The sequence below is a fragment of the Diospyros lotus genome, chromosome 14 (assembly GCF_014633365.1).
Source record: "Diospyros lotus cultivar Yz01 chromosome 14, ASM1463336v1, whole genome shotgun sequence".
In the NCBI taxonomy this organism is placed as follows: Eukaryota; Viridiplantae; Streptophyta; class Magnoliopsida; order Ericales; family Ebenaceae; genus Diospyros; species Diospyros lotus.
The window spans coordinates 31,931,518-31,955,422 of NC_068351.1; the positions used below are offsets into that span (position 1 = coordinate 31,931,518).

General features: G+C 31.2%; 2 protein-coding genes across 3 annotated transcripts; both read right to left on the bottom strand.

Moving 5' to 3' along the window:
- Positions 1–2,414: 2,414 nt before the first annotated feature.
- On the bottom strand, positions 2,415–4,134 carry LOC127790604 (HVA22-like protein e). 2 transcript variants are annotated; one of them, XM_052320179.1, is made up of 6 exons: positions 3,972–4,134; positions 3,710–3,800; positions 3,593–3,619; positions 3,343–3,465; positions 3,016–3,197; positions 2,415–2,622 (listed from the first exon to the last, which is right to left on the bottom strand). In XM_052320179.1, exons 2-5 carry the CDS (start codon positions 3,754–3,756, stop codon positions 3,035–3,037), a joined length of 360 nt encoding a protein of 119 aa, XP_052176139.1. In that variant the 5' UTR covers positions 3,757–3,800; positions 3,972–4,134; the 3' UTR covers positions 2,415–2,622; positions 3,016–3,034. The 2 variants fall into 2 exon arrangements, with proteins under 2 accessions (XP_052176139.1, XP_052176138.1); XM_052320178.1 differs by having other exon boundaries at positions 3,710–4,134.
- A 15,712-nt stretch (positions 4,135–19,846) lies between these two features.
- Positions 19,847–22,310, bottom strand: LOC127789527 (heavy metal-associated isoprenylated plant protein 7-like). Its single transcript, XM_052318411.1, has 5 exons — positions 22,022–22,310; positions 21,731–21,917; positions 21,420–21,625; positions 21,053–21,143; positions 19,847–20,638 (listed from the first exon to the last, which is right to left on the bottom strand). The coding sequence occupies exons 1-5, from the start codon at positions 22,028–22,030 to the stop codon at positions 20,166–20,168; spliced, it is 966 nt and encodes a 321-aa protein (XP_052174371.1). The 5' UTR covers positions 22,031–22,310; the 3' UTR covers positions 19,847–20,165.
- Positions 22,311–23,905: the final 1,595 nt, after the last annotated feature.

A 23,905-nucleotide genomic window follows, 5' to 3' on the forward strand; every position in this document is an offset into this window, starting at 1 on the left:
CGACTAGTTTCTCCATTATTCAAGTTGCCAAGGGCCATATTCTTCAAAGATCTCATGAAACTCTATAAATATAGATCAAAGGGATGAATCAACACAGCCAAGAGATTACATTTCAAGCTTCCAAGTGCTTACTCTATTGTGTGCTTCATTGATGATTTTATTTCTCTCCAAAAGACTTTGTGCTTATCTTTGTAAATTTATCTTCAAGTCTTCTTGTATTATTGAGAGAATTTGTAACTAAGAGTGATAACTTTCAGATCCTCTCTTATCTTATACTACTTTGTAAAATTCTTAACTTGTTGTGCTAGAGGACTTGTTTATTGAAGTAAGGGGTTGAAATACCTAGCTTTGTGCTAGAGTGCTTGCTTCGTTAAGCAAGAAGTTGTATCTTCATAGCTTGTTGTTAGAGGGCCTATTAGGAAAGATAGGAGGTTTTTAGTGGATTGATTGAAAAATTCTTAGTGAGGAGTTAAAGTAGTGGATTAGACTTGATTTAAGCTGAACCACTATATATCGTTGTGTCTCTTCTTTGCTTGTACTACTTTTTTCATTTATCGTTCCAAGCATTTCAATAATCCTTACTTGCACTAAAATCTCATTTTTCATCAAAAAGATTTTTAAGTTTAATCAATTTTTTAAAACAACCCAATTCACCCCCTCTCTTGGGTATTAGTGCCATTGCTATACAAATCTAATAATGCCCTGCCAACATAAAGTATTATAATAATATGAGCGCCCTAGGTGGAGTCCAGGCTTCGCCGCCTTCAACTGTTGAGAATTTGAGTTTAAAATACACAGGCAGCGAAATTTCACCCGATTCTCATGATCGATTAAGCCCTTAAATATAGATCCAAAAAAAGTAAATACCAATACGCTTATTAAATACAATATGTCTTTACTTTTCAGTGCATTAAATATTTTTCAGACAACAAGTGACAGTTGTGACACAAAACAAACACTCCATTTGTTTAAAGACATGTTAGTAGCTCATTCAATACTAGAAGAGTATAAAAGGGACATGAAGCCTAATTAAAAGTAAAATACAACCAACTGAGCTCAAAACTTCCTACTCTCAAGATCTCTTAAGCTTACACATCCATTCTACTTGAACTTTTCAAAGAGATTATGCCTAAATTCAATTTTTTCCCTCTTTGTATTGTTTTTTTTTTTTTCAAGTCAAAAGGTTTCATGAGAAAGGCTCAAACTCTCGACCTCAAGATTACTCTTAGAGCTATGAGACCTACACACTAGCCAACTGCACCATGTTAAGAGAAGTCTTTGATTATTTGTAATACCTTTTTCTTCTCTTGAAATATCTTCTTCACATTTCATTGTGAAATCTATAAAGGTTAATTAAGTCTTATCCTGTAAAAGACATTGGTTGTGGCTAAACCAAGATTAAAAATTATTGTGTAAATGTTAGTAGCTGAACTTGCTCAAAAGATGCCCAAATAAGATTAGTTTGACTAAATTCTTGATGAGAAGGCAAAGTAATGGACTAGGCATTAAGTTGAACCACTCTACATATTGTGTGTTGCATTTTTAAATTTCCTTTGATTTGAGTTCTAAATTTTTTAAGGATGAAAAAGTTTAATTCACCCACTCTCTTAAGCTAACATATTCTACATTGACTATTTTTTATAATACTCGAGTGTTAAGAAATTTCACTCGACTATGATCAAGAGCAAAACAATAAATACTCGATTGCAAATTTATAACAGTTGATTACTTATTGTAGAAACAGAGACTCAATTCCTGTCAGTTCAAACATACTTGACTATTTACTTTTTCACTCGATTGAAGATGTGTGTTACTCAATTGCACACTCTTTTGATACTCGAGAATAGTATACCACTCAATTGCATATTCCCCTTAGTCGATTACTTTTCCAAATACAAAGAATGACTCTCTATTTGATGCTTTTCACTCGATTAGGACACTAGATACTTGATTACATAGCTATTTTCACTCCACTATAGATATGTTTAGTCAACTAGCTAGCATCTCAACCCTTGGCAAGTTTATTGAGATTATGATGAATCACTTAAAGTTTAGGAAATAATTTATGATCACGAGTTTATCCCTTAATTCTAAAAGAGAATTTAATCAAATCAAGTAATTCAATTCTAAGTATGATTAGTTCGCACTCAGATATTGGAGAAGATCCCATTACATGCATGGGTTTAACTAGACCCAAGTAAAATATTAAGACCAAAAATGACCTGATCAAACAGGATGAGACTAAATATACACACATCAGTTGAGTTGGCCCTCTTGTGTCATCAAAATCATAAGAATGACCATTTTATCCAAGTAAGGATAAAGGAATTAAACATCATGGCAATGCTCAAAAATCTAATATTAAACTATACTTTATTATTAGTACTATACTTTATTTGATAATTATGGAAAAAATACCAATTTAATCTGAGATTATAGTTTTTGCACATCTCTTATTAGCAATTTAATAAGAGGTTACAAATTATAATATTGTTCGAAGACCTCAAAAGCATAGAAGAGGTTGAGAAAAAAGAAAAAAGAAAAAGAGAAAGGAAAAGAGATCCAACAGGTGACAAGTTTCTTCCTACTTTTGTCTTCAACAAGCCTCCTTCTCTCCTGTCCCTGCCAATGTAAAATATTATTTGTCAATACATTTTTTTATTTAAAAATTAATTAAGTTAATAAAATTTAAACTCTACCTCTAAATAATATATAGTTATTTTCAAAATAATTTTAACACTATATTATATTAATACTCTTTTTTACTTAATATTTGCTTAAAAAATAGAAACTAAACTATAACTTTCAAAGCACCACTCTAAGAAAATAAGCATTCATTTGAAATATTCTATCTTGTCACTTGTGCATGCATGAACTGCCACTCTAGTGTAACTAGTGTATGCATGGTTTTCATATAAAAAAATTTGATTAGAATACTATTTTTCTAAATTGTAATTATATTAAAGTAATTATTAACTAATTAAAGAAAAAGGAAGATTGGTTTAATTAACTTACTCTGATCTTATTATACTTATTACTTTGCCTTGGCATGGGGAGACCTTTGAAGCCGATCGAACAGTCCATACTTCTTGATTTTCTCTCTAACAAACCTCTCATATATGAATGCTGCCCCTTTGAACTGTGGCAAGACCAGCCAAGCCACAAATGCTAGCTTCACATCATACCATATGGGCAGCCTACAAGTCCAAGATTAAAAAACCAAACAAAAAAGGGAAAATCTAGATTAAGAAAATGGTTACATATATATATATATATATATGAATATTTTGATTTTATTTTATGTTAAACATTATATTTTTGGTGGGTAAATAACTTGATTACCATTCTAATATGGATTGGAACAGCATCTCCATGAGAGTGAGGAATGAGTAGAGGATCCAATAAGCCAGCCACTGCTCATCATCCTCCTTTGAGGTGTTCTCTATTGCTGCAACTGATGCATACCTGCAAATTCATAATTAATACAAAAAGTAATCCCCAATTAAAGATCACGATTCCACTAATTACAGAAACAAAATTTCTATACAAGATCTCTTATCTAAATTTTGTTTTGTATATATATGTCACTCACAAGGGGTACAGCAGCATTGTGATGGGCCTGCAAAGATTAGACATAAAACCTAGCAATTAGAGACCAACAAGTTTATACATGAACATGCAGGCAAATGAGAGAGAGAGAGAGATGTACCCAGCTAGAGAGTGAAGAGAGGTAAAGAGATTCCATAGACGAGCCATTAATTACTTGCAGGTGAATAGGAGGAAATTAATCAAGGAGGGAACTGATGAAGTTGGTGAGGAAGAAGAAGAAGAAGAAGAAGAAGAGGACAAGAAGTGAAGAAATTATGGTTAATTAATTTCAAGTGAGGAAACAAGGGTTTAAGAGATTAACAAGATCGATGATGATCAGCAGAAGATGACCAATTATAATAACAAGAAGGAGGATGGATTACTTGGCGGTGGCGAGGGGCGGTCGGAATCTGATTCCGCCCTTGACGTGGCGATCGATCCAGGAGGTTTAATTAACACGGACCATGAACCACCCACATGACGGCGCCTTCAGATCACGGGCGTTAGGATTCTTATGTAACCATGCATGTTAATGTTAATTAGGGGTTCTGGAGAAATGGCTTCGAATTGAAGTGGGCGTTGGATCCTTAAATTTTGCGAGGAGACAAATCATGTCGGTCGGCTTTCACTTTTTTTTTTAAGCATTTCTTTCTCTTTAATGGTTCCTTTCCTCACGCACAAGTCTCTCCTTCTCGTGTCCGCATCTTCAACCTTGTCTTGGTTTGTCCAAAAATGTTATTTGAATAAATTCGATACTTCAAATACAATAATAAATTTATAATTATAGAAGAATGATCATTTATAGCGTCAAGTTTTCAAGAGACTTGTAAAATAAAATATGGTTATATTGTGGAATGTTTTTCACATGAACTCTAATGCTTAAGTTAATTTTCTTGAAAGAGTATATAAGATTAAAATAAATATAATTTGAGTTGTGTTATAGTCTTACCCTAATTAGAGAAATCACTCTTTATTTAAAGAGATTGAAATTGACTGGTAAAATAGTATTTACATCTTTCGGGATGATTTATTCCAAATTTTCAGATAAAGACATCAAAAATGAGTTAACATATTTTTAGACTTGGGAGGGAAAAACCTTCGAGAGAGTCATTGAGATAGTTAAGAAAAGCCCTTGGGAAGGTCTTGTAGGGTTACCCATAGAAATTAATGGCCTACAAGAAAGTTTCTTGGGACCCATTTCCTGAGCTTCTTTCTCTTGAACCTATATTGGATTTAGATTCACTTACTTGAATGCAATAAATATCAAATTTTACTATTTATAATCAGCTATTCATCGTAAATCAATGAATAATCATCAGTGAATAACAAAATCTAAGTGTGTTATATAAAATGTTAAAAGAAAATACAATTTATTTATCATTATTATTTGTTGCAATTACAAGGTGCCCCATAATGCCCAACCATTACATGCAAAGCCCTTTGGTGTATGTTTGGGCCTCCAAGCTGGACTCAACAGTCCAGATCCATCAAGAAGGCCCATTCCAATTAATTCTAAGTATTGTCTCTTTTTTTTTTTCTAATGTCTTTTTTAAAAGCAAAGCCAATTAGATAATTTTTTTTTTTACTTTGTATAATAATAGCTCATTTGACCGCGCAACAAACGATCAAAGACGCTCATAATATACAACACGAAAAGTATATTTTATAGAAATCTTTCGCATTAGTACACTTTTTATATACTCTCTATATTGTATAAAATGTTATTTGTATATATAAGATATGATACCCTTTGAATATTGTAGAAGTTCTCACAACTTTCCACTATAAATTAAATTTCTTTTAATATTTAAATTGAAAATAAATAATAAGATAAATTAAATTATCTTTTTATTTTCTCTCTTTCTCTCTCCTCTCATTTTCTCTTTCCTCTCCCTTAAAAAATAAAAATATTTTTAAAATGTTTAAAAAGGAAATATTTTTAGAAAATTAAGAAGGAAAAAAACTATAGAAACTTTAAAAACAAATTCTTTTAGAAAATTAAAAGAAAATAAAAAAAACCTAAAAAGAAAAAGAATACAAATGATTGTGAGGGATGCTTGACTGCCCCAACAATCATTGGAGAGGGTTTTAGATTTGGAAACCTTGTGATAGTGGTTGGGTTTTCCAGATCTATGCAGGTTTTTAGATCTAGAATCCTCTTTGTTAATTTTTGGGGCCTGTGAGAGAAACAGAGAATAAATCGAGGTCTCTTGTCTTCGGGTAGGGATGGCAAGGCCCAGTGAATCTATTGGAAAGGGCTTTAAATTTGACAAACAAGGGACAGAGAGGTCGCCAACTGCAATGAAGAGTTTTAAGAAGAGGATCAAATTTAGGTTATGTTTTTTTACTATTTTTAATCTGTTTTGAGTTTTTAAATTTTTAAAATATTAAAAACGTGTTTATTTTACTATTTTCAAAAATATATTTTTTAAAATAAAAAAAATTATAAAAAAACTCAAAATAATATTTTATTATTTTAAGTGTTTTTAGACAAAACACACTAAAAACACCCAAAATGCGGAACCTCCTCCCCCCTCCCCCCCAAAAAAAAAAAAATCTCACAAGCCACATCTGTCATCTCTTATCTCTTTTCTCCTCTCTTCAATTCCTTCGGCAGTTGACCGCTACTGCCACTATCGTCGACCGTGCCCGCCACTACCACAGCAACCACCATAGTTGACCGCTCCCACCACGAACTGTGCAAGCCGCCATCAACTGCCTTTTGTCCTCTCTAGTTGATGGTGTTTTTCATAAATGCCATGCATGTCGTTGATTGCGTCTACCATCTCCATGACCGCCACGAGCCACCATCTATCGTCCCTCACGCATTCGATCTTGTTGGTTGTCTCATATATCCTCTATTATCTCCTCTCTTTCCTCTCTTCTCTTAACTGCTATTTGATCTTGCTTGTTGCCATTAGATCTAAGGAGATTTGTTTGTTGGATCTCGCTAGATTTTGAGTATGTTGGACCTTGTAGATCTTGCTGAGTGCTGGGTGGTTGCCTCTAATCGTCGGAAATCACCAACCACGATGGTCGGTGGCGCCTGGCAGTGCGTATATAGGTGTTGGCCGAAAATTAAAAATTAGATTTACGAAAATTCAACGGTTAAACCTAGCCCATTTTTGTTTATGTTAACCCCCTTGTCTTGGAATTTCTAATAGTAGGTTTTGATCGTGTGAATCTCTTGTTAACGATGGTCTCGATTATGGAGAAGATGTAGGGCTCTGGAGAATAAAAGAAGAAAAGTAAAAAAAGAAACACAAAATAATTTTTTAAAATTTCAAAGTAAACCCGTTTTCTATTTTAATAAATAGTTTTTTCAGAATGACAAAAAGAACTCATTTTTAAAATTTTTAAAATAAACATTCAAAATACAAAACTAAAAATGAATTCAAAATTCAAAACTAGAACACTAAGAGTGTGTTTGATAGCATGAAACTTCCATAGAAAATGTCATATCCAATGAAATGAATTCCATCTTTATTGTTTGACACGTTACAATTTTTATGAAATTGAATTTCATAATACAACAATTAAAATATGTTTTGGTCTATTTTTTATGAAAAATTACATCTAAAAGAGAGATAATTTTTGTTTTTCATGTAAATTAAATTTTTGTTTTTAATTAAATACTCTCAGACACAACCTAAAATAACACCATCTTAAAATCTAGAGGCAATGAATTCGTGTCCATGTGAAGATTAATCATTAATGATGGAAAGAGAGAGAGAGATAGACCAAACAAATTTAAACTAGTTAAAAGCCAAATTGTTTAACAAATATAGACCAAACAAATTTGATTCGAATCTTTATTTAAATCAGATGTGTTTCACGAGTTTGGTTTGATCTAGATTTGGACCAAACCTAACCTGTTGATAGATCAAATAGACTAATTCATAAATGGAAGGGTGCATTTAAGTAAAAAAAAATAAAAAAGAACTAAAGTGACTAATTACAAAAAATTTGGGGGCTAAAACTAAATTAAACTTTTATCCCAAAATATATCTAACATAATTAAGAAAATCACATAAAGACCCATATATAAATTAAAACAAAGATCAAATAATACATAAATCACTGGATTCATTCTCTTTTGTTAATCAATCAATTAAATTAAACAAAGACCAAATGCACATCTCCACCTAAGCATTGTCCCCAAGTCCTAGGTAATAGGAATCTCTCTATTCAAAAGGAAATATTTTTTTATAATAAAAATTGTACCACGAGGGAGCAAAAGGGATCCAAGATCTTTTCTTTTATTAAGAAATTGTTTCCTAATTAACAATAAATAATTCTCATATTCACATATTATTTTATTAGCTTAATAGTCTTATAAATAATAATTTTAAAATAAGTATCCGAAGATATAATAATTTATATGCATAATATCAAAGGTACAAGAGTAATTTTAAAAATTGAGAGAACCAGATCAATTGCCTACTCTAAAACTAGAGTTGGAAAATGGGCGGGTTTGCTCGGCCCGACCCGCCTTCCTCTTAGCCTACTTATTTCGTGGGTTGGACAGGATTTGACCCATGAGGGAGGCAGGTGAGACAATGAGAAATGGGGTTCCGTCACAGTCTTATGACCCTTAATAAATGGGTCAAGGTAGACTGGATTGAACTGGGCTGGAAAAAAGTTTGGCCGCCTGACCCATTTGTCAACTCTACCAACATATATAATTTTGCCCTTGCCCTCGTGCTTTATTAAGATTTTTCAATAATATATATATATTTTTTTTTTCACTTACAATACATTTGAGATAGTGTCCTAATGAAAGAACTTAGTTTTTTGTGTCAATAGAGTTGATATTAATTTAAAAAAAAAATCAAAATTTCAGATTCTAACTTATGGATGGGCTTATCTCGGAATCTACCAATGAAATTTTTTTATAACAAAATCATAAAGTTAACATTAATCATTATTAAGCACATGCTAAATCACAAGAGAATAAAATTAATTAGTACTAACGCAACACTAATGATTACAATTTTGATCATTTTAGATCCCATTTCACCATCTTTGGATCGGGACTTTAGTTTTATGAACTACATACGTGCAAGTCATCAAATATTAGTAATAATAATGGTGTTATAAAAGAATAACGAAAATTTCTATTATTATGAAAAAATATTTTTTAAAAATAATATTAAGTAGGATAATTATATTTTATGAATTAATTAAATATTTTAAATAAAATTATTTAATCATAATTAATTAATAAAATTACACTAAATATGTTTTTATTTAAAAAAAATTAATTATTACCCTGATCAATTTTTGTCTTTTTTAAAATATAGAAAATAGTGGGGCCCACAGAGGCTGGTAGGCTGGCACGGTTGTCAAGACAAGAGAACCGATTACTGTCAGCACGTGAAGGGGCAAAACCTCTTCTGACAATTTATTATTACTTTCCCCGAAAAACATTTTATTATTACTTTCCCCGAAAAGCCGCGGCCGCAGCCGCTCAATTTGATTTTTGGAAAAAGTTTAGGAAATTCAAATCTGTTAGTAAATTAATTAATTTTAATATATAATATTTAATAAATTAATTAAAATTTCACACACCATATAAGTTTTTGGATAAATTTTTTCCAAGCACTGCATTAAGGAGGCTGCCGTGCCGATGATAAGGACGCCCTTCCCTTATCTATCCGGTGCCAGGAGTCAAATTCCGTTTGACCGAGAAGCTTCGAGGCCGCTCCACGTGTAAATGTTATCAGTCCACGTGTACGAACACCAAGCGCAGGCGTATTGTAAAGCGTTTCGGCGGCCATGGAGCGAATAGGAACTTGACATATGAGGAGGAAGAAAAGACAAAAAAGAAAAAAAAAGGCTGTGATGGCGTGCGGGTCACATGGGGCCTGTAAATATTCCGGACCCCCATTTTGTGGGGCCCTGTTCTGCCAAATCCCGCCCCGATCATCGAATCCGGGCTTAATTCCCACCCACAGGTTCCTTTTCCATATGCCACCTCCTTGCCCGGCGCGTCGCAAATCATAAGAGAAAGCCCATCTTACAATTTCTTTTGATTTTATTAATTATTACTTATTGTTTTATTTATATAAAATATAATATTATTTATATTTTATATAAATAATATTATTTACACATAAAGATGTTTTTGATAATTCATCCAAATATAATGAATTATTAATGAATTATTAATGAGTAATGTTGAGAGTTATTATTGGTGATACTATCACTAATCATGTGTCGCATTTTCATTGAAAGATATGTTAAGTAGAAAAGATAATATTACATCATCTTCTTAATCTCCTTCAATAAGGAGGTGTCAGATAACTGATAATTTCGTCATCAATCATGACTTATTAATAATTAATTAATAATATCAATATAAGTATCAATTTAAATAAGCAAATAACATTACTCATTTTATATTTTAATAAGAATTAAATTGTAAAATCCATTCATGTCCCTAAAATAGCGATAATCTCTAATATTAGGCATATTCACTTTAAACATTATTATAATTAATTTTATTTTATAATTTCTAGCAATAGAACAATAATTCCATCCGATATAAAGTTACAACCAATAAGTCTAAAAAATTAAAAAAAAAATGAATGTTATTGGTTTTTGAATTAGTTGCAAATTAAAAATTATTTTTTAAACCAAACGAGCTCTAAATTTTTATTGATTTTTTAAAATTTTAACCCGAATTTTTAATTTATATTAGTTATATTTCAATTTTAGATTCTGGTTACACTTTTATTAATAAAAACCTTTAAGTTATTAAATGACATGCCAACTCGTTTTATTATGTGATTGCATGCCAAGCTAACGCTTTTAATCTTAGGTGGCATGTTATGTCATTATTTAACAATTTTTATTAGTAAAACAGTCATCCCGACTCAAAATCCAACAAAATTAAGGTTAACAAGTTTTATTAATGAAAAATTTATCATGACTCTACAATTAATTATATCGATTCAAGAGGCTAAGCTCCCAAGTTTTAGTTTGCAATGAACTTATCCGTTCCTTTAGAGTCGTGGAATGAGTTAATTGTGAGTTTTAGAAAATGTTGTTGAAGCAACTTATTTATATTAATTAAGTTTTGATAATTAATAAAAATAATATTTTTAAATATACTAATTATAGTATCGAATTATTTTTAATTAATTTATAAAATATTTTTTTATAATATCTGTATTTTCAAAAATATTTTTTTTATTAAAATTATTTGAATTCCATAAAAATTTTATATATTTTTAACATGCAACAATAATATTATTGTTGCTACAGTGATTTTACCGTTACTACAATAATATTCCCATTGCTATAATGAATTTATTCCCATTGCTATAATGAATTTGATCGTTACTATAGTATGCTATAGTGTTTTTTAATAAATGTGTATAAATGTCCCCAATCAATTGCACATATTGTATATTTAAAGCACCTAAAAGTTCTCAAGCAATCCAAGGTTCTCAATGCTTCGTTGTACATCCACCAAAAAGCCACAAGGCAAGAGGAGAAATGTGTTTCAAGTTTTCTACGACAAATCCAAATTTCTCCAACTGAGATTACTAATTTAATTATTTATATTTTATTGCCTTATATATATATTCTTAATTACTTATTCATTTGTGTTCAAGTGTGGACAAAAATTATATTCATTTAAATTTATTGTGCATTGTATTGGTTTTCTAGAATCATTAAAAATCTAGGTATATATCTAGTTTTCAAGGTAAGTTAGGAAAGAAATCTTAATAGTTACCTAAAACCATAAAAAATCTAGGGGTGTATCTAGTTTTCAGGGTAAGCTAAGAATAAAACCTTGGTGAGATTAGTGGAACCGTAATTGGGCGTTTAGTATAGGAGAAGTTTTTAAATTCCTGAAATTCATGATTCTTGGAAATGCTCTTGAAAATATTTGATTTTCAGGCTTTATGCAATTCTATGTTTGGTTAAATTTAAATATTCTTAGGAATGTTGAGTATTCTTTTCTGAAAATCTTACATTCCTATGTTTGGTTTAAATGTAACATTCTTGGGAATTCATGTTCTTTTTTCAAAATTATCCTTATTTAATTTTTTATTTAAAAATGATCAATTCCTTCTATTATATAAAATATTGGGATCCACAACATCTTTAGAAAGTTAAAAAAATATTATTTTTTTACGCATTATGTATATATATGCATGTGTATATATATAATATATATGTTTGTATGAATATGTACTTTAATATATATAATATAATATTTTATAATAAATAATATAAATATATTATAATATATATGTTTATATAAAATAAATAAATAATATATATTTATATATTATAAATATATAATATGTATAATATGTTCGTATGGGGTTATAAAAAGGTAAGGGATGTTTTAGTGTTTTTCTTTGTTAAAAATATTCCCAAGTTCGTAGGAAACTTGGATTCCCAACCCTCCATGGAAATATTTTTGTGAAAAAGTTGCTTAAAAATCATTCCCGAAAATCCTATTTTTCAGAATTCTTTTTATAAAAAAATTGTACCAAATATGAGAATATAGATTCTTAATCTAACATTACCAGAAATCTTAAAATTTCTCTGATACCAAACACTCTCTAAAGGTGGTTAATACATTGATAAAATTGAGTAGGTGTGTGTAGAGATACCAAACTACTATATATTATCTCGTGCCTCAATTTATTTATTTTTGTTATATCTTATAGTTTGTTTTTATCATTAATCTCAAATATTATTAAAATATATATTATTTAGTAAAATCAATAATCAAGAATATTTATTAAAATTTAAAAAAATTTAATTACTTAATTCACCCTCTCATTTGAGTAACCATTCTCGAAGGAATCTACAAACGTAAGATAGATTTAGATCGAAATTTGACTCTGATCGATGGATCGCTTAAGTTTTCCACGTTATAAAACAATAAATTGAAATACTAAAAATGAATTATAAAAAATTTAAATAAAAATTATATAAAAGGAAAAGATTGTGCACCACTGCATGTTACTTACTATTCTTGTTGACAAGGACAAAAAAATAAAACCTCATTCAAGGTGAAGCTTTTGAAAAGGATGGATTTTTTTTTCCCTTTTCTTTTATCAAAAGATGGAATAGATGATAGTTTAAGGAGTGACTATTGTTGAGCCAACTTACTCCATTCAATCTAATATTAGTTTTGATAATTAATAAAAATATATTTTTATATTAAAAATATTATTTGATACCCCTAAATGATATCTAATTAATTTATAAGTTTTTATCCAAGTCTTATATATATATATATATGCTAAATTTAGGTTCTTAAATTATAGTAGTGTTCTAAAGGTTGTATAGTATTTTTTTAAGTGTTTCAAAATTTCTAGACCAAAAGTCAACTCTCATATAGGAGAAGTCAACTTCTCTCGTGCCAGTCGATTGGGGCTTAGCCACAGTCAATATAGCCAAAACTTGGGTTATACAGAGTCAACATAGCCGAGAGTTATGTTTCAACAGTCGACTCCCTTCGAAGGGAAGTCGACTCTAGGTCTCCATGGACTCGACTTTTTTTAAGTTGTAGTCGACTGTTAGATAGGATAGTCGATTGTCCTAGTCCAACGTTTGAATTTTTTAACTCGATTTTTTGCTCGTTTCTTCCAGCGTATATAAGCATGATTTTCAAGAGAAAAATAAAAACAAGGTGTGTGTGCTCTCTTAAGAACTATCTCTCTAAAAGCAAGAAAGTGCTCAAAGTTCTAAAGCCCACTCAAGAAGCACTCAAGCTCACAAATCTATATTGTGCAACTATCTTCGGAGTTCTTGCAATCAAAGAAACGAAAAGCTACATTGCAAATCCACTTGAAGGTGAACTATATATTTGATCTAGTTTGTGTATCTTATATTTATAGTTGCTTCTTTGTAATCTCTCGTGCTTTACTGTTTTTTGTCCAACGGTGGACATTGTTGTAAAATCTATAAACACTATCAGTGTGGTTATTGGTCGGTTTCCTAGAACCATTACAAAATTTAGGTGTAATAGTTTTCAAGGTAAGCTACGAAAAAATCTCAAGGTGTTTAAGAGCAGTGGAACCCTAAGTGTAATTGATACCTTAGGAAAGTGGATTAGGTGTGGGATTGCCAAACCACTATATGTCTTGTATGCCTCCTCGTTTTATTTCTTGTGAATCTTGTGCAGCCTAATCACTATCTCAAAGAAATCAAAATATACGAATATATATCAAAGAATTTTTAAATATAAAAATTAATGAAGAGGTTTTAAAGAAATTGAAATTAGGTTAATTTTTTTTATAACTCAATTCACCCATTTTTTGAGTTGCCGTTGTATTTAAATCAAGGGACCAACAACTATCTCACGTGGTTTTAAGATTTTTATCATGAAACAACCATTCTGAAGTCGGTACCTCAATAGTTACACTTGTAGATAATGAGGTTAGGCTAGGTCTCCCAATTTCGTCTTCAACATTCAAGTTGAGTAAAGAAAAATGGGTACACCTATGAACACAAGAGTTGAAATTAAACTTGGGTCATCAAATACCATATCAAGTTTAAATGGAAACGAAAAATGATTCCAATATGAAATGGAAATAGAAAATGACATTTTCAAAAAAATAAAAAAAGTAGAAAATGAAAAAGCAAGTAAAAGTGTAAATAAAAAAATATACGAATTTTTTTATAAATATAATTTTTAACATAAAAAATAGTTATTCAATATAGAGCAATCAATAACAATTGATGGCAAAATAAACCAATCGACGGTGGCACCAAGATGGAGTTGTGAATTGATTCATATAGGACGAAAATGACAACATCGAGCACGTAAACCTCAATTTGTATCACTGATAGTCTGATGTGACATCGTGCAATTGAGCAATCATTGACAGGAAGGAACAGAGTAATTAAAGTTGGAAACATGACCTCAAAAGGCTCGAGCAATCGATCCTTGAGCAACCTAGCAATCAGAGTTGTGAATCAACAACAACACTGAGCAACTAGCCTACATGAGGAATGACTAGTACAGACGGTCAGTCAGAGAGTCAAGACTCAAGAGTTGAGAAAAGTCAAGAAAATTCAAAATTTAAGAGGAATTATGACGTAGGCTAGGGTGTGAGATAAGAAGAAATGATAATATTATATATATATATATGTATTAGTTAGAAACGGAATAAATTCTGTCTATAATCGAGATTCGTCGTCGAAAATGCATTTTTAATTAGAATAGCATTTTTGATATTTTAAATTTATTACAAAACATGCCCTAAAATGCTTCTAAAGTTACTGAAATACTCCAAAAACGTTTTTAAAGTTTTCAAAATAGGAGACGTCTCTAAAATACTGAAACGATATCTCCAAATCATTTTCATACATAAGAGACAAAGGAGAAGTTGAATTAATAAATTAATAACATTTTAATCTAAGCATTTTCTTTTATCTAATTTCATAATCTCCATAACTTTCTAAATATAGTAATAATAAATTACAAACATTAGAATGAAATGAAATAATTAAAGGTCCTATCAGCCGATGCTCAAGGGCATTAGTTAATATTTTTAAATAATAATATATATTATATCTTGTTAAGTTACAATAAATGTAAAATGTTTTTAGATATATTTATTATATATTATTTTAATTTTAAATAATTTTATTAATTAATTAAATATTTTAAAAAATAATATATTTATTATCAACCAATAAAATTATATAAGACTGTCAAATTTAAACTAACAAAGATAACTTCTTCTCATCCAAAAATTAAAATTTTTATTTTTACAAAAAATCATCAAAAAATAGAAAAATGAGAAACTTCAAAAATTGATAAACTGCACCAAGACGCCTCCGTTACGAACTATATTACTTAAACCCTAATTAAACTAAATTAAATTAATTAAATGACAAATAAGTAAATTAAAAATAAATTGAAAAAAATAAAAAAACCAAAAATATAACAAAAAATGCCAAAAAATTAAATCTTTCCCTTCCATTTAATTTTTTGGTTTTTTTTTAAATTTTTGGGTTAAATTTAATTTAAATTTTAATAAATTATTATTTAATTATTTTAATTTAGCTTAATTATTGTTTAAGTGATGGAATTGCTAATTGAGTGTCTAAGTGCAATTCACCATTGTACAAAATTAATCATATTTTTGAAATTTTCTTTGCTTAATGATGAAACTGAGGAAGCTTTAAACACCCTGTAACCAAAAACAAAGTACCTGTAACCAAACAAGTCAATTTATTCTCTTTTCAGGAAAAAGACAAAAAGGGTAAAAGGAAAAGAAAAGAAAAAAGAAAAGTGAAAAAGGAGAGTGATAAGAAAGTGAGGGCAAAATAGAAAAAATGACAAATAAAATAGGAGAAAAATAAAAGTATATTATATTAAATAAAATCTCGAGTAAATTTTAGTATCACTCTTAGGTTTGGTAGGAGATATAAATAATTTTAATTTATTAAAAATTACTAAACAGAAGTTTTATGTTTTGTATATCATTTTCTTTCATATTATTAGAAGACAACGACTAATAATTTTTAAGTATTTAAACTATTTTTTTCATTTCTCTCTTTTTGACTTTTAACTACAAAATTTAAGAAAAATACACAACAAGTGCCCACCACCATTAAAATTGAAGAAAACTAGATTCGAGTAGATTTTTCTAGAAAAAGAACTAGATTTATTCATTTACCACGTAATGAGAGGGTTGTAAACACCCGATTGCAATGGAGTTGAGAGAAAGAGATATAAGAGAGATATCGTGGGCTTTTCAGAGATTATTGGGTTGTGAGGAAGAGACAAGAGGTGAAAGATATGAGTTTTTAAAATCTTTTCATTCTTCAAAAAACAAAATCTTTCTAAAAAACTACTAATTAATCATTTTAGAGAATAAGATAAAATAAAATGTGAGTACTAAATTTATGATATGAGCACCAAAGCCTATTAAATGTTTTTAAATTGTGTAAATTGAAAAATAAATATTTGGAATGTAAATTTGATAAAAATATAATCGTGAATAATGTTACATAGAATGTGAAAAAAAAAATCTCAAAAAAGGGGTCAATTTAGATATTATTTGTAATATTATAAAAGTAAACAAGGTGTTTTTAGTGCTATAAAATCTTTTAAATAAAGCGAGAACACAAAATAATTTTCATAAAAGTATCGGTAAAGCTATAAAGTTATATACTTGAAATTTTTGTTTTTACCTAACAAAAACCTACTTAAAGTATAAATTTCTATTAAGAAAAATTCAACAAAAAATAGTCGACTCCAAGGCTAATAAAAGTCTTGATAAAGTTATAAATTCAAACAAATCATTTAAGGGTCTCAAATATCAAAAATTCAATTATGAGAAACAATTTTAGATAGATAATTAAAATCCCTCAAATAGATTTTTTTTGAACTTATTGCATGAACGATTGTATTTACCTTCAAAAAGCATATTGGCTATTTATCGAAAATGTGTTTTTTTTTTTTACGAAGATTTAAACTTTTATTATGTTTATGTTAAGTCAAAATTAAAATTAAGGTATAAAATAGTAAGATTAACAACAAATAATTATTATAGCAAACCTCACATATATTTCTGCAATTATCTTTAAAAATTACTATAACCCCTTATCACAAAATTAAGGAGTATTTTGTTTCATCCTTTTAATTTTGAAGAATTAATAAAAAACAATAAGATTATTAAACAATAGGGTTACCCTAACCTCTCATCTACCACTTGGTAAGGCCATAGGTTTAGTCCAACAATTCCAACCTCTCATATCCACCACTTTGTAAGGCCAATCAAAGAGTCAACACCGTCCATTTTTTCATTAGCTCATAGGTTCAAATATAACAAACCCTACTATTCATTGTCTTAGAGACTAGTACTAGTCCATAATTATGCTCATCTGCTCATCAATGGATACAATCTAAAGGTGCACACCCATTTCATCTTTTATTCAATTGATTCATAGGTTGGTCTTGCTTTTCCAAGATCATTAATTAACTTAGGCTTTATTAGGGGCACTAACATGTGATAGTCACTTATTTATAAATATTATTTATACACTAAGGTAGTATTTATTAATCAAAATATGAGTTGAAAAATGAAATATAGAAAGTATTATAAATAAAAGCATTTTCTATTATATTTGTTAAATTTATCTACGGCTTTTGAAAAAAAAGTCGCTTGACTTTTTTATCAAATTTTTCTAGATAACTATCTCTTTACTCTTTAGATAAATTTAATTTAATCATTAAAAATAACAAACAGTTTAACAAATAGATAGTTATCTAGATTTGAGTCCCATTTAACACATTTAAAAATCAATTAAATTAGAATAAAAATACTTAAAAATTTAACTTCATATAAGTAACCAACCCTACTTAATGAGAGGCCAAAATTTCAAAGCCTAGTTATTTATTATCCATATATAGGAGTTCATAGTTACATCTATCTATGCACATAAATGCAAACCCATTTCCTAGTCTAATACGTTGAATTATGGGTTAGTTTTGCTTTTCAAAGACTATGGCTTAGGGTCCATCATGCTACCACTCTTAGCACGTGTTAAAATTATGAACAAAAACATTAAAATTTTAAAATTCATGTAACCAAATATATCAAGAGAGATTAACATATGTTGTTATTATTATTATTATTATTATTATGAATTCTTTTAGAAAATCATCATTTGTAACAAAAGTGGTTAAATGTCTGGAAAAAAAATAAAGATGATATAAAATACAATAATTTTATATGATATAAAATTAAATACACGTGAGAGACATATGAAGATAGGAGTCCCAATCTCAAAATGAAACCATATGAAGATTTTCATAATATTTCTGTATATTTTTTTTTTTATGTTGGGATGAATGTATATATATTGGTAGATTAATAGATTAAAGTTATTTTTGCTCAGTTTTAGTTTTGAGACTTAGGTATACCTTAACATAATATGGTGCATTCAAGTATGTGACAGTAAATGTGAGCGGTTGTCCCACATTGATTATGTAAAGAGATGGGAGTAGGTATTTATACTCTTTCTTCTCACTTTAGTCTGGGCTCTAAGGGGCATTTAGATTCTATGAGAGGGTGAACCTCTTGGGCTGTCGTTGTCTTTTGTCTGGACGAGTAGGTTGGGTTATATATACATATTTTGTAAAACAAAAATTAGATTATTTTCTTTTATTTTTTTATTTCTCTCTTCCTCAGTGACGGTCTGATTTCTGACATGTGTCCATTAATTTTTTGTCGGTTTGGTTGCCCCAAGCGTCGGGCATTGATACCGATGTTCAATGTCGTTTTGATTGCGAAGGCTCTCCGGTGCCCTAACCCAACTATAAAAGGCTAATCGAGCCTTGCCATTTTCATCGCTTGGTTTTTAGAGTCTTTTCCTACCTATGTCTTTTCCCCTCCAAGGTCTTTCAGTCACAGAAAGCTTGCCTTCCAGAGTTTTGTTAGATCCGACTGTTTGTGGTCGCCGTTTGTTAGAGCAAAATTGTTGTATCTTGTGTTGATAGTCGTCGGAGTCTGTCAATGATTGGAACATGGCGTATCTATCTTTAGAACAGCGCTTCCAACATGCCTCGGTCGTCGATACCCTCTACCTCTTACTGGTTTCCTTTCGGTGGGGCCTCAGGCGAGCCCTCCGTTTCCTGTTCATCGTCATCGGAATTTGAGTTTGCTGTTCTCTCTACTTTTGCTGTTGGCTACAGTTATTATTGTGGATTATTGTTGCTGTTAGTGGTACGGAGTGTTGCTGTATTTGTTAGACAATTCATATTACTGTTTCAACACATAAAATTGTAGATATTTTGACTTTTTATTCTATCAAATACTTAAAGAGGAAAAAAAAATCATTGGCTTATTTTCTCCTTCTTAAGTTATTGTATTAAGTCATAATTAATTATAAATTTATTCTTTTATTTTAATTATTCAATAATTTAATTAAACTCAGTTCAATTTAATATATTTATAATTACCACACCTAATTTTAAGTCGGGTCACTTCCAAACCGGACCTAAGTGATATAAGATTACGACATTAAGCGTTCCGTTTGGAATCATCTTTCATAAACTAGAGTTTGGCCGTTGTTAGTTGAAGATGAAGTGAGAGGAGGAGAGTATAGCAAGGCATCAACCAACTTCCAATGATGCGACAGCCAAACAATCCATAATGAATTAAATTAAATTAAATTATTAAATGATCCATAATCCATGTCAGAAAATTACTGATGTCTTGTCAAAAAGCACTTTAACCCATACACCAAACGGACCCATCACTTGGAGTTAAAAAAAAAGAAAGAAAGGCCTTTTCACCAAACCCAATATGGAAACCCACCTAAAATATGATATATATATATAATATATATGTTTTCCTTATGGCATTTAATATAAAATATTATTATTTATATCTAACAGTTACTCAAAAAGATAAACAAAAAGAGAAAAAAGTACAACAAAGCCTCACAAAATCCTACCGTTTCCCTCTGCAGATACGACGCGAGACAGCCAAACACGGCACATGTACACCACCACCACCACCCCCGCTGTCATTACCCATGTGCTCGCTTTTACCATTTTACCCTCCGTTACATCGACTTTTTTACATGACGGAACAGGCGTTTGGATTCTCGTCGCTGAAGATCTGAGGAGGGTAAGGCAACGGTGAAGGGTAAGCGTGCAGTTCGTATCGCGGCTGGGAGGGGTAGACCTGGAAATTCTGGGGGTAATTTTGGAAGAACTCGTTCTTCTTCAACTCCACCACGTTCGCCGCGTCCTCGCCGCCCTCCGCCGCAGGAGCCGCCGCTTGCTCCCCGTCGCCAGCCTTCTTCTCCTTCGCGCCGTCTTCCCCCTTCTTGGCCGCCGCCTTCTCTCCGTCGCCGGCGTCGTCCGGTTTCTTCTCTTCTTTCCCTTCCTTGCCCTTCTCTTCCTCCTTCTCCGGCTCGGGCTCCTGCTTCACTATCACAGCTTGCTTCCCGGTCCTCTTGTAAACGTAATCCACCAGACTCGCCGGCTCGAAGACGCCTTTAACGGTCACCTGTGAGCCCTTTAGATCCGGTGCCACATTCTCAACTCCTGTGATCACGAGTCGAATCCGATTCAGAAGCAGCAACAAAAGAAAAGTTTGGGTTTCTTTTCCATTTCTTTTCTTTTCTTTTCTGAGAATCAAGGACTAATCAATGGAAATAATTGGCTATCGAAACGGTCAAGATTGACTTGAACAGAAAGGAAAATGATGGAATCTAAGGAGCTGGATATACTTTATTCCGGTTAAAGAATGTTTACATATTGTAAACTAAAGTCGGTGGCTGTGAGGATAGAACCCATGGAGACCCTCTTTTTTACCGTTTCTTTTTGGGTTTATTTGGGAGATTTAAATGGCGGAAATTAGAACTTTCCAGATTATTAACCAGAAAAAAGCACCCAGAAAGAAAGAAGGAAAAAACAGAACAAGTTTAATTGAAGAAGAAGAAGAAGAAGAACACTCACCTTTCATTCTAAGAATCCGTTTCTTGATTTCTTGAGCACAAGCTTCACAATGCATGTAAACTTTGAGAACTACTGTGACAATCACCGGAGGCTGCAGAGAAACAATAACCCAAATGAATCCTAAAGAAAAACAACCATCCGTATATGAATTAGTGCTAAAGAGATCGGGGTGGTGTGGTGATTAAGCGACTATAATAGCATCCAACCCGCATATGGATATCTCTGCGTTTTTATTCGGTGTTATATGTTTAGCTCGTGGTTTATTCGGTGTAAGTGTGTCCGATAGCATCTTGGGTGTGCCCGGGTTAAGAGTAAGTAGTGCACACTCGAAAGACAGTAACGAGACAAGTTAAGTAAAGAAAATAACTTCTTTTTTCTCTTCGGGCTTTGGAGCTTCCTTCTCCTCCGGCTTCTTGGCGTCCTCCGGCGGCGGCGGCGGGGGGATCGGAGAGAGCAGCTCCACCTGACGGTGGCTCTTTCGCTGGACTCTTTCCAGAACCTTCAGTGGATCTGCCTTTTCGCCCTTCACCACAACCTTATGGTTCTTGCAATCAGTCTCAACATCTTCCACTCCTGCAACCACCAAATCACATCAAAAGCTTCAGTCCCAAATCAAAGCATCAAACCGATAAATCAAACAGACGGCCGGAAAAAGACGAACACGAGCAAAGCTCGGACCTTGGAAACCCTTGAGGCATTTCCGGACCTTCCTGGCGCAGCCCTCGCAATGCATGTAGACTCTAAGAACTATCGGCTCCGGCGGCGGCGGAGGAGCCGGCGGTGCTTTCTTGGATTCCTCCGCTGGCGGCGCCTCCTTCTTCTCCGCCTCCGGCGCCTTCGTGGGTTCCTCCGGTTTCTTCTCTTCCTGGAAAAACCAGAACCAAAACCAAAGCCAAAGCCAAACCCAATCAGCGCCGCAACAAAACCAAACAACAAAAAAAATTAAGATTTCATAAAAGATTTTCAGACCTCTCCCATCTGTTCTAATTTCCCGGGCCCAAAATGAAACAACCGTATCAAGATTGAACAAGATAAACTCGACAGCTAAAAGCTCTCTCTTTCTCTCTCCCTGAATCTCTCACAAATCTGCCCCTCTCTCTCGGGGTGTCTCTCAGATCTATGGGCTAGTGATTATCGTCATCATATGGAACTGACGTGGCTTTTTATAGATGGCAGTGCCACAATTTGAGTGAAACCATGAACCCTCTCCTCTCCCTCCGTCTCTGTGGGCAATCGGGAGATATATATTCCATTCCTCTAGTATAATCAAAGCATATACGTAATTAATGAGGTTTTGCAGAAGGGCTTATGGTACGATTGCTTTGACCATATAAATGATGGGTCTCCCTCTGTCACGCCTCACATTTGAGTTTTTGTATTTCCAAAAATATGTATTTAATTATATTACGAATCTTTTTTGAAGAACGAATCAGATATATTAACATATATGATTTATATTTAGAATCACCGTTTAAATTAACATATATATTCTTTTACTTTTCAGATTTGTATTTTACTTTTGTATTTTTTGACAGATTAGGGCAACATATTTTACACTTTGGGGAAGTGATGAATGTGAATAATTAGTTATGATAATGATACACGGATGATATGTTCGAAATAAATGCATTTATTAAGCAAGAAAATGCACATCCAATTTTGGGATTGCTAATTAGTTTTTGTGTCATAATTATAATAAGGAATTTTCCTTTACAACTTAGACGGAAGACGATGATATTCACCTACGGTAAGGTAAATCTCTTTCTTTACAACTTGGATAAAGACGACAATAATCACTTATCATAAAGTAAATATTTTTAAATATGAATCTTGATATGTTACTCGCGTGTTGTCTGTCGCAAGCTATCAAGGGAGGGGGTGGGGCTTGTGGTCAGGCTCGCACCTGCCCTCTCACTATTGTTCGTCTATGTCGGGTAACTATTATGTTGCCAGACACGAATAATATAATAATTTTCTTTCAGATATATAGCCAAGATCATTATTCCTAATTATACTTGATAAAGATTGTTAAAAATCTCATTTTCAGCAAGGAATTCTCCCAAACCAATATAAATAGAAGAGGAATTCACTAATCTAGGTTATGCATTCCCAACTACTTCCATACATCTTGCTTTCCTTTTAACTTATGCATTAGAGTAGTTTTTCCAACAAATCCCTAAACAGTCCTTATGATTACTTTTGATTGCAAGATTTAAACACTCGATATTGAATTCACTGTCATGTTCCCTAACAAATGTATTATTGATTAGTTTTTTACATCATCAAATATGTTAAATAGTATAAATGATCATTAAATTTATAAAAAAGGTCATTGAACTTTAATTTATAGTCAAAATATCACTGAAATTCAATTTAGTATATAATTTTATAACTCTCGTCAATTGTCGTTAAAAGAGACTAATGAAATGCTAACATTTTTGTATTTTGGTACAAAATTTAATGACTTTTTTGTACTTTTATGTGAAATTCAGTGACTATTTGTGCTATTTAGTAGTCCACGATATTAGTCACATTAATATCCTATGATCCTTTTATAACGACAATTGATGGTAGTTATGGAATTCTATACTAAATTAAAGTTCAGTAACTTTTTGTTTATAAATTGAAATTTAGTGATCTTTTTATATTTTAATACAAAATTTAGTAACTATTTATATTATTTAACTACATCAAATACTTTTGTCATTAAAAGATTTCATTTAATTTTTCTTTAATAAACCAATACAAGTGAATTGCATTATTGCCTACAAAATCTAGTTCTATATGTTAATATCACTAAGGGATGTGGCCCATTCTATATAACCAATTTAAAAAATATATTTAACAATTGAA

What these genes read in the sequence shown, in the direction of transcription:
- LOC127789527 (XM_052318411.1), bottom strand. An exon ending in AGCCCGAAGAGAAAAAAGAA is followed by an intron (nt 21,144 to 21,419) that starts GTTATTTTCTTT and finishes GTTTCTCTGCAG; the next exon opens with CCTCCGGTGATTGTCACAGT. An exon ending in ACGGATTCTTAGAATGAAAG is followed by an intron (nt 20,639 to 21,052) that starts GTGAGTGTTCTT and finishes TCGTGATCACAG; the next exon opens with GAGTTGAGAATGTGGCACCG.
- LOC127790604 (XM_052320179.1), bottom strand. Translation starts at nt 3,756, where the DNA reads ATGGCTCGTCTATGGAATCTCTTTACCTCTCTTCACTCTCTAGCTGG. An exon ending in TCTCTTCACTCTCTAGCTGG is followed by an intron (nt 3,620 to 3,709) that starts GTACATCTCTCT and finishes TAATCTTTGCAG; the next exon opens with GCCCATCACAATGCTGCTGT. An exon ending in ACAATGCTGCTGTACCCCTT is followed by an intron (nt 3,466 to 3,592) that starts GTGAGTGACATA and finishes ATGAATTTGCAG; the next exon opens with GTATGCATCAGTTGCAGCAA.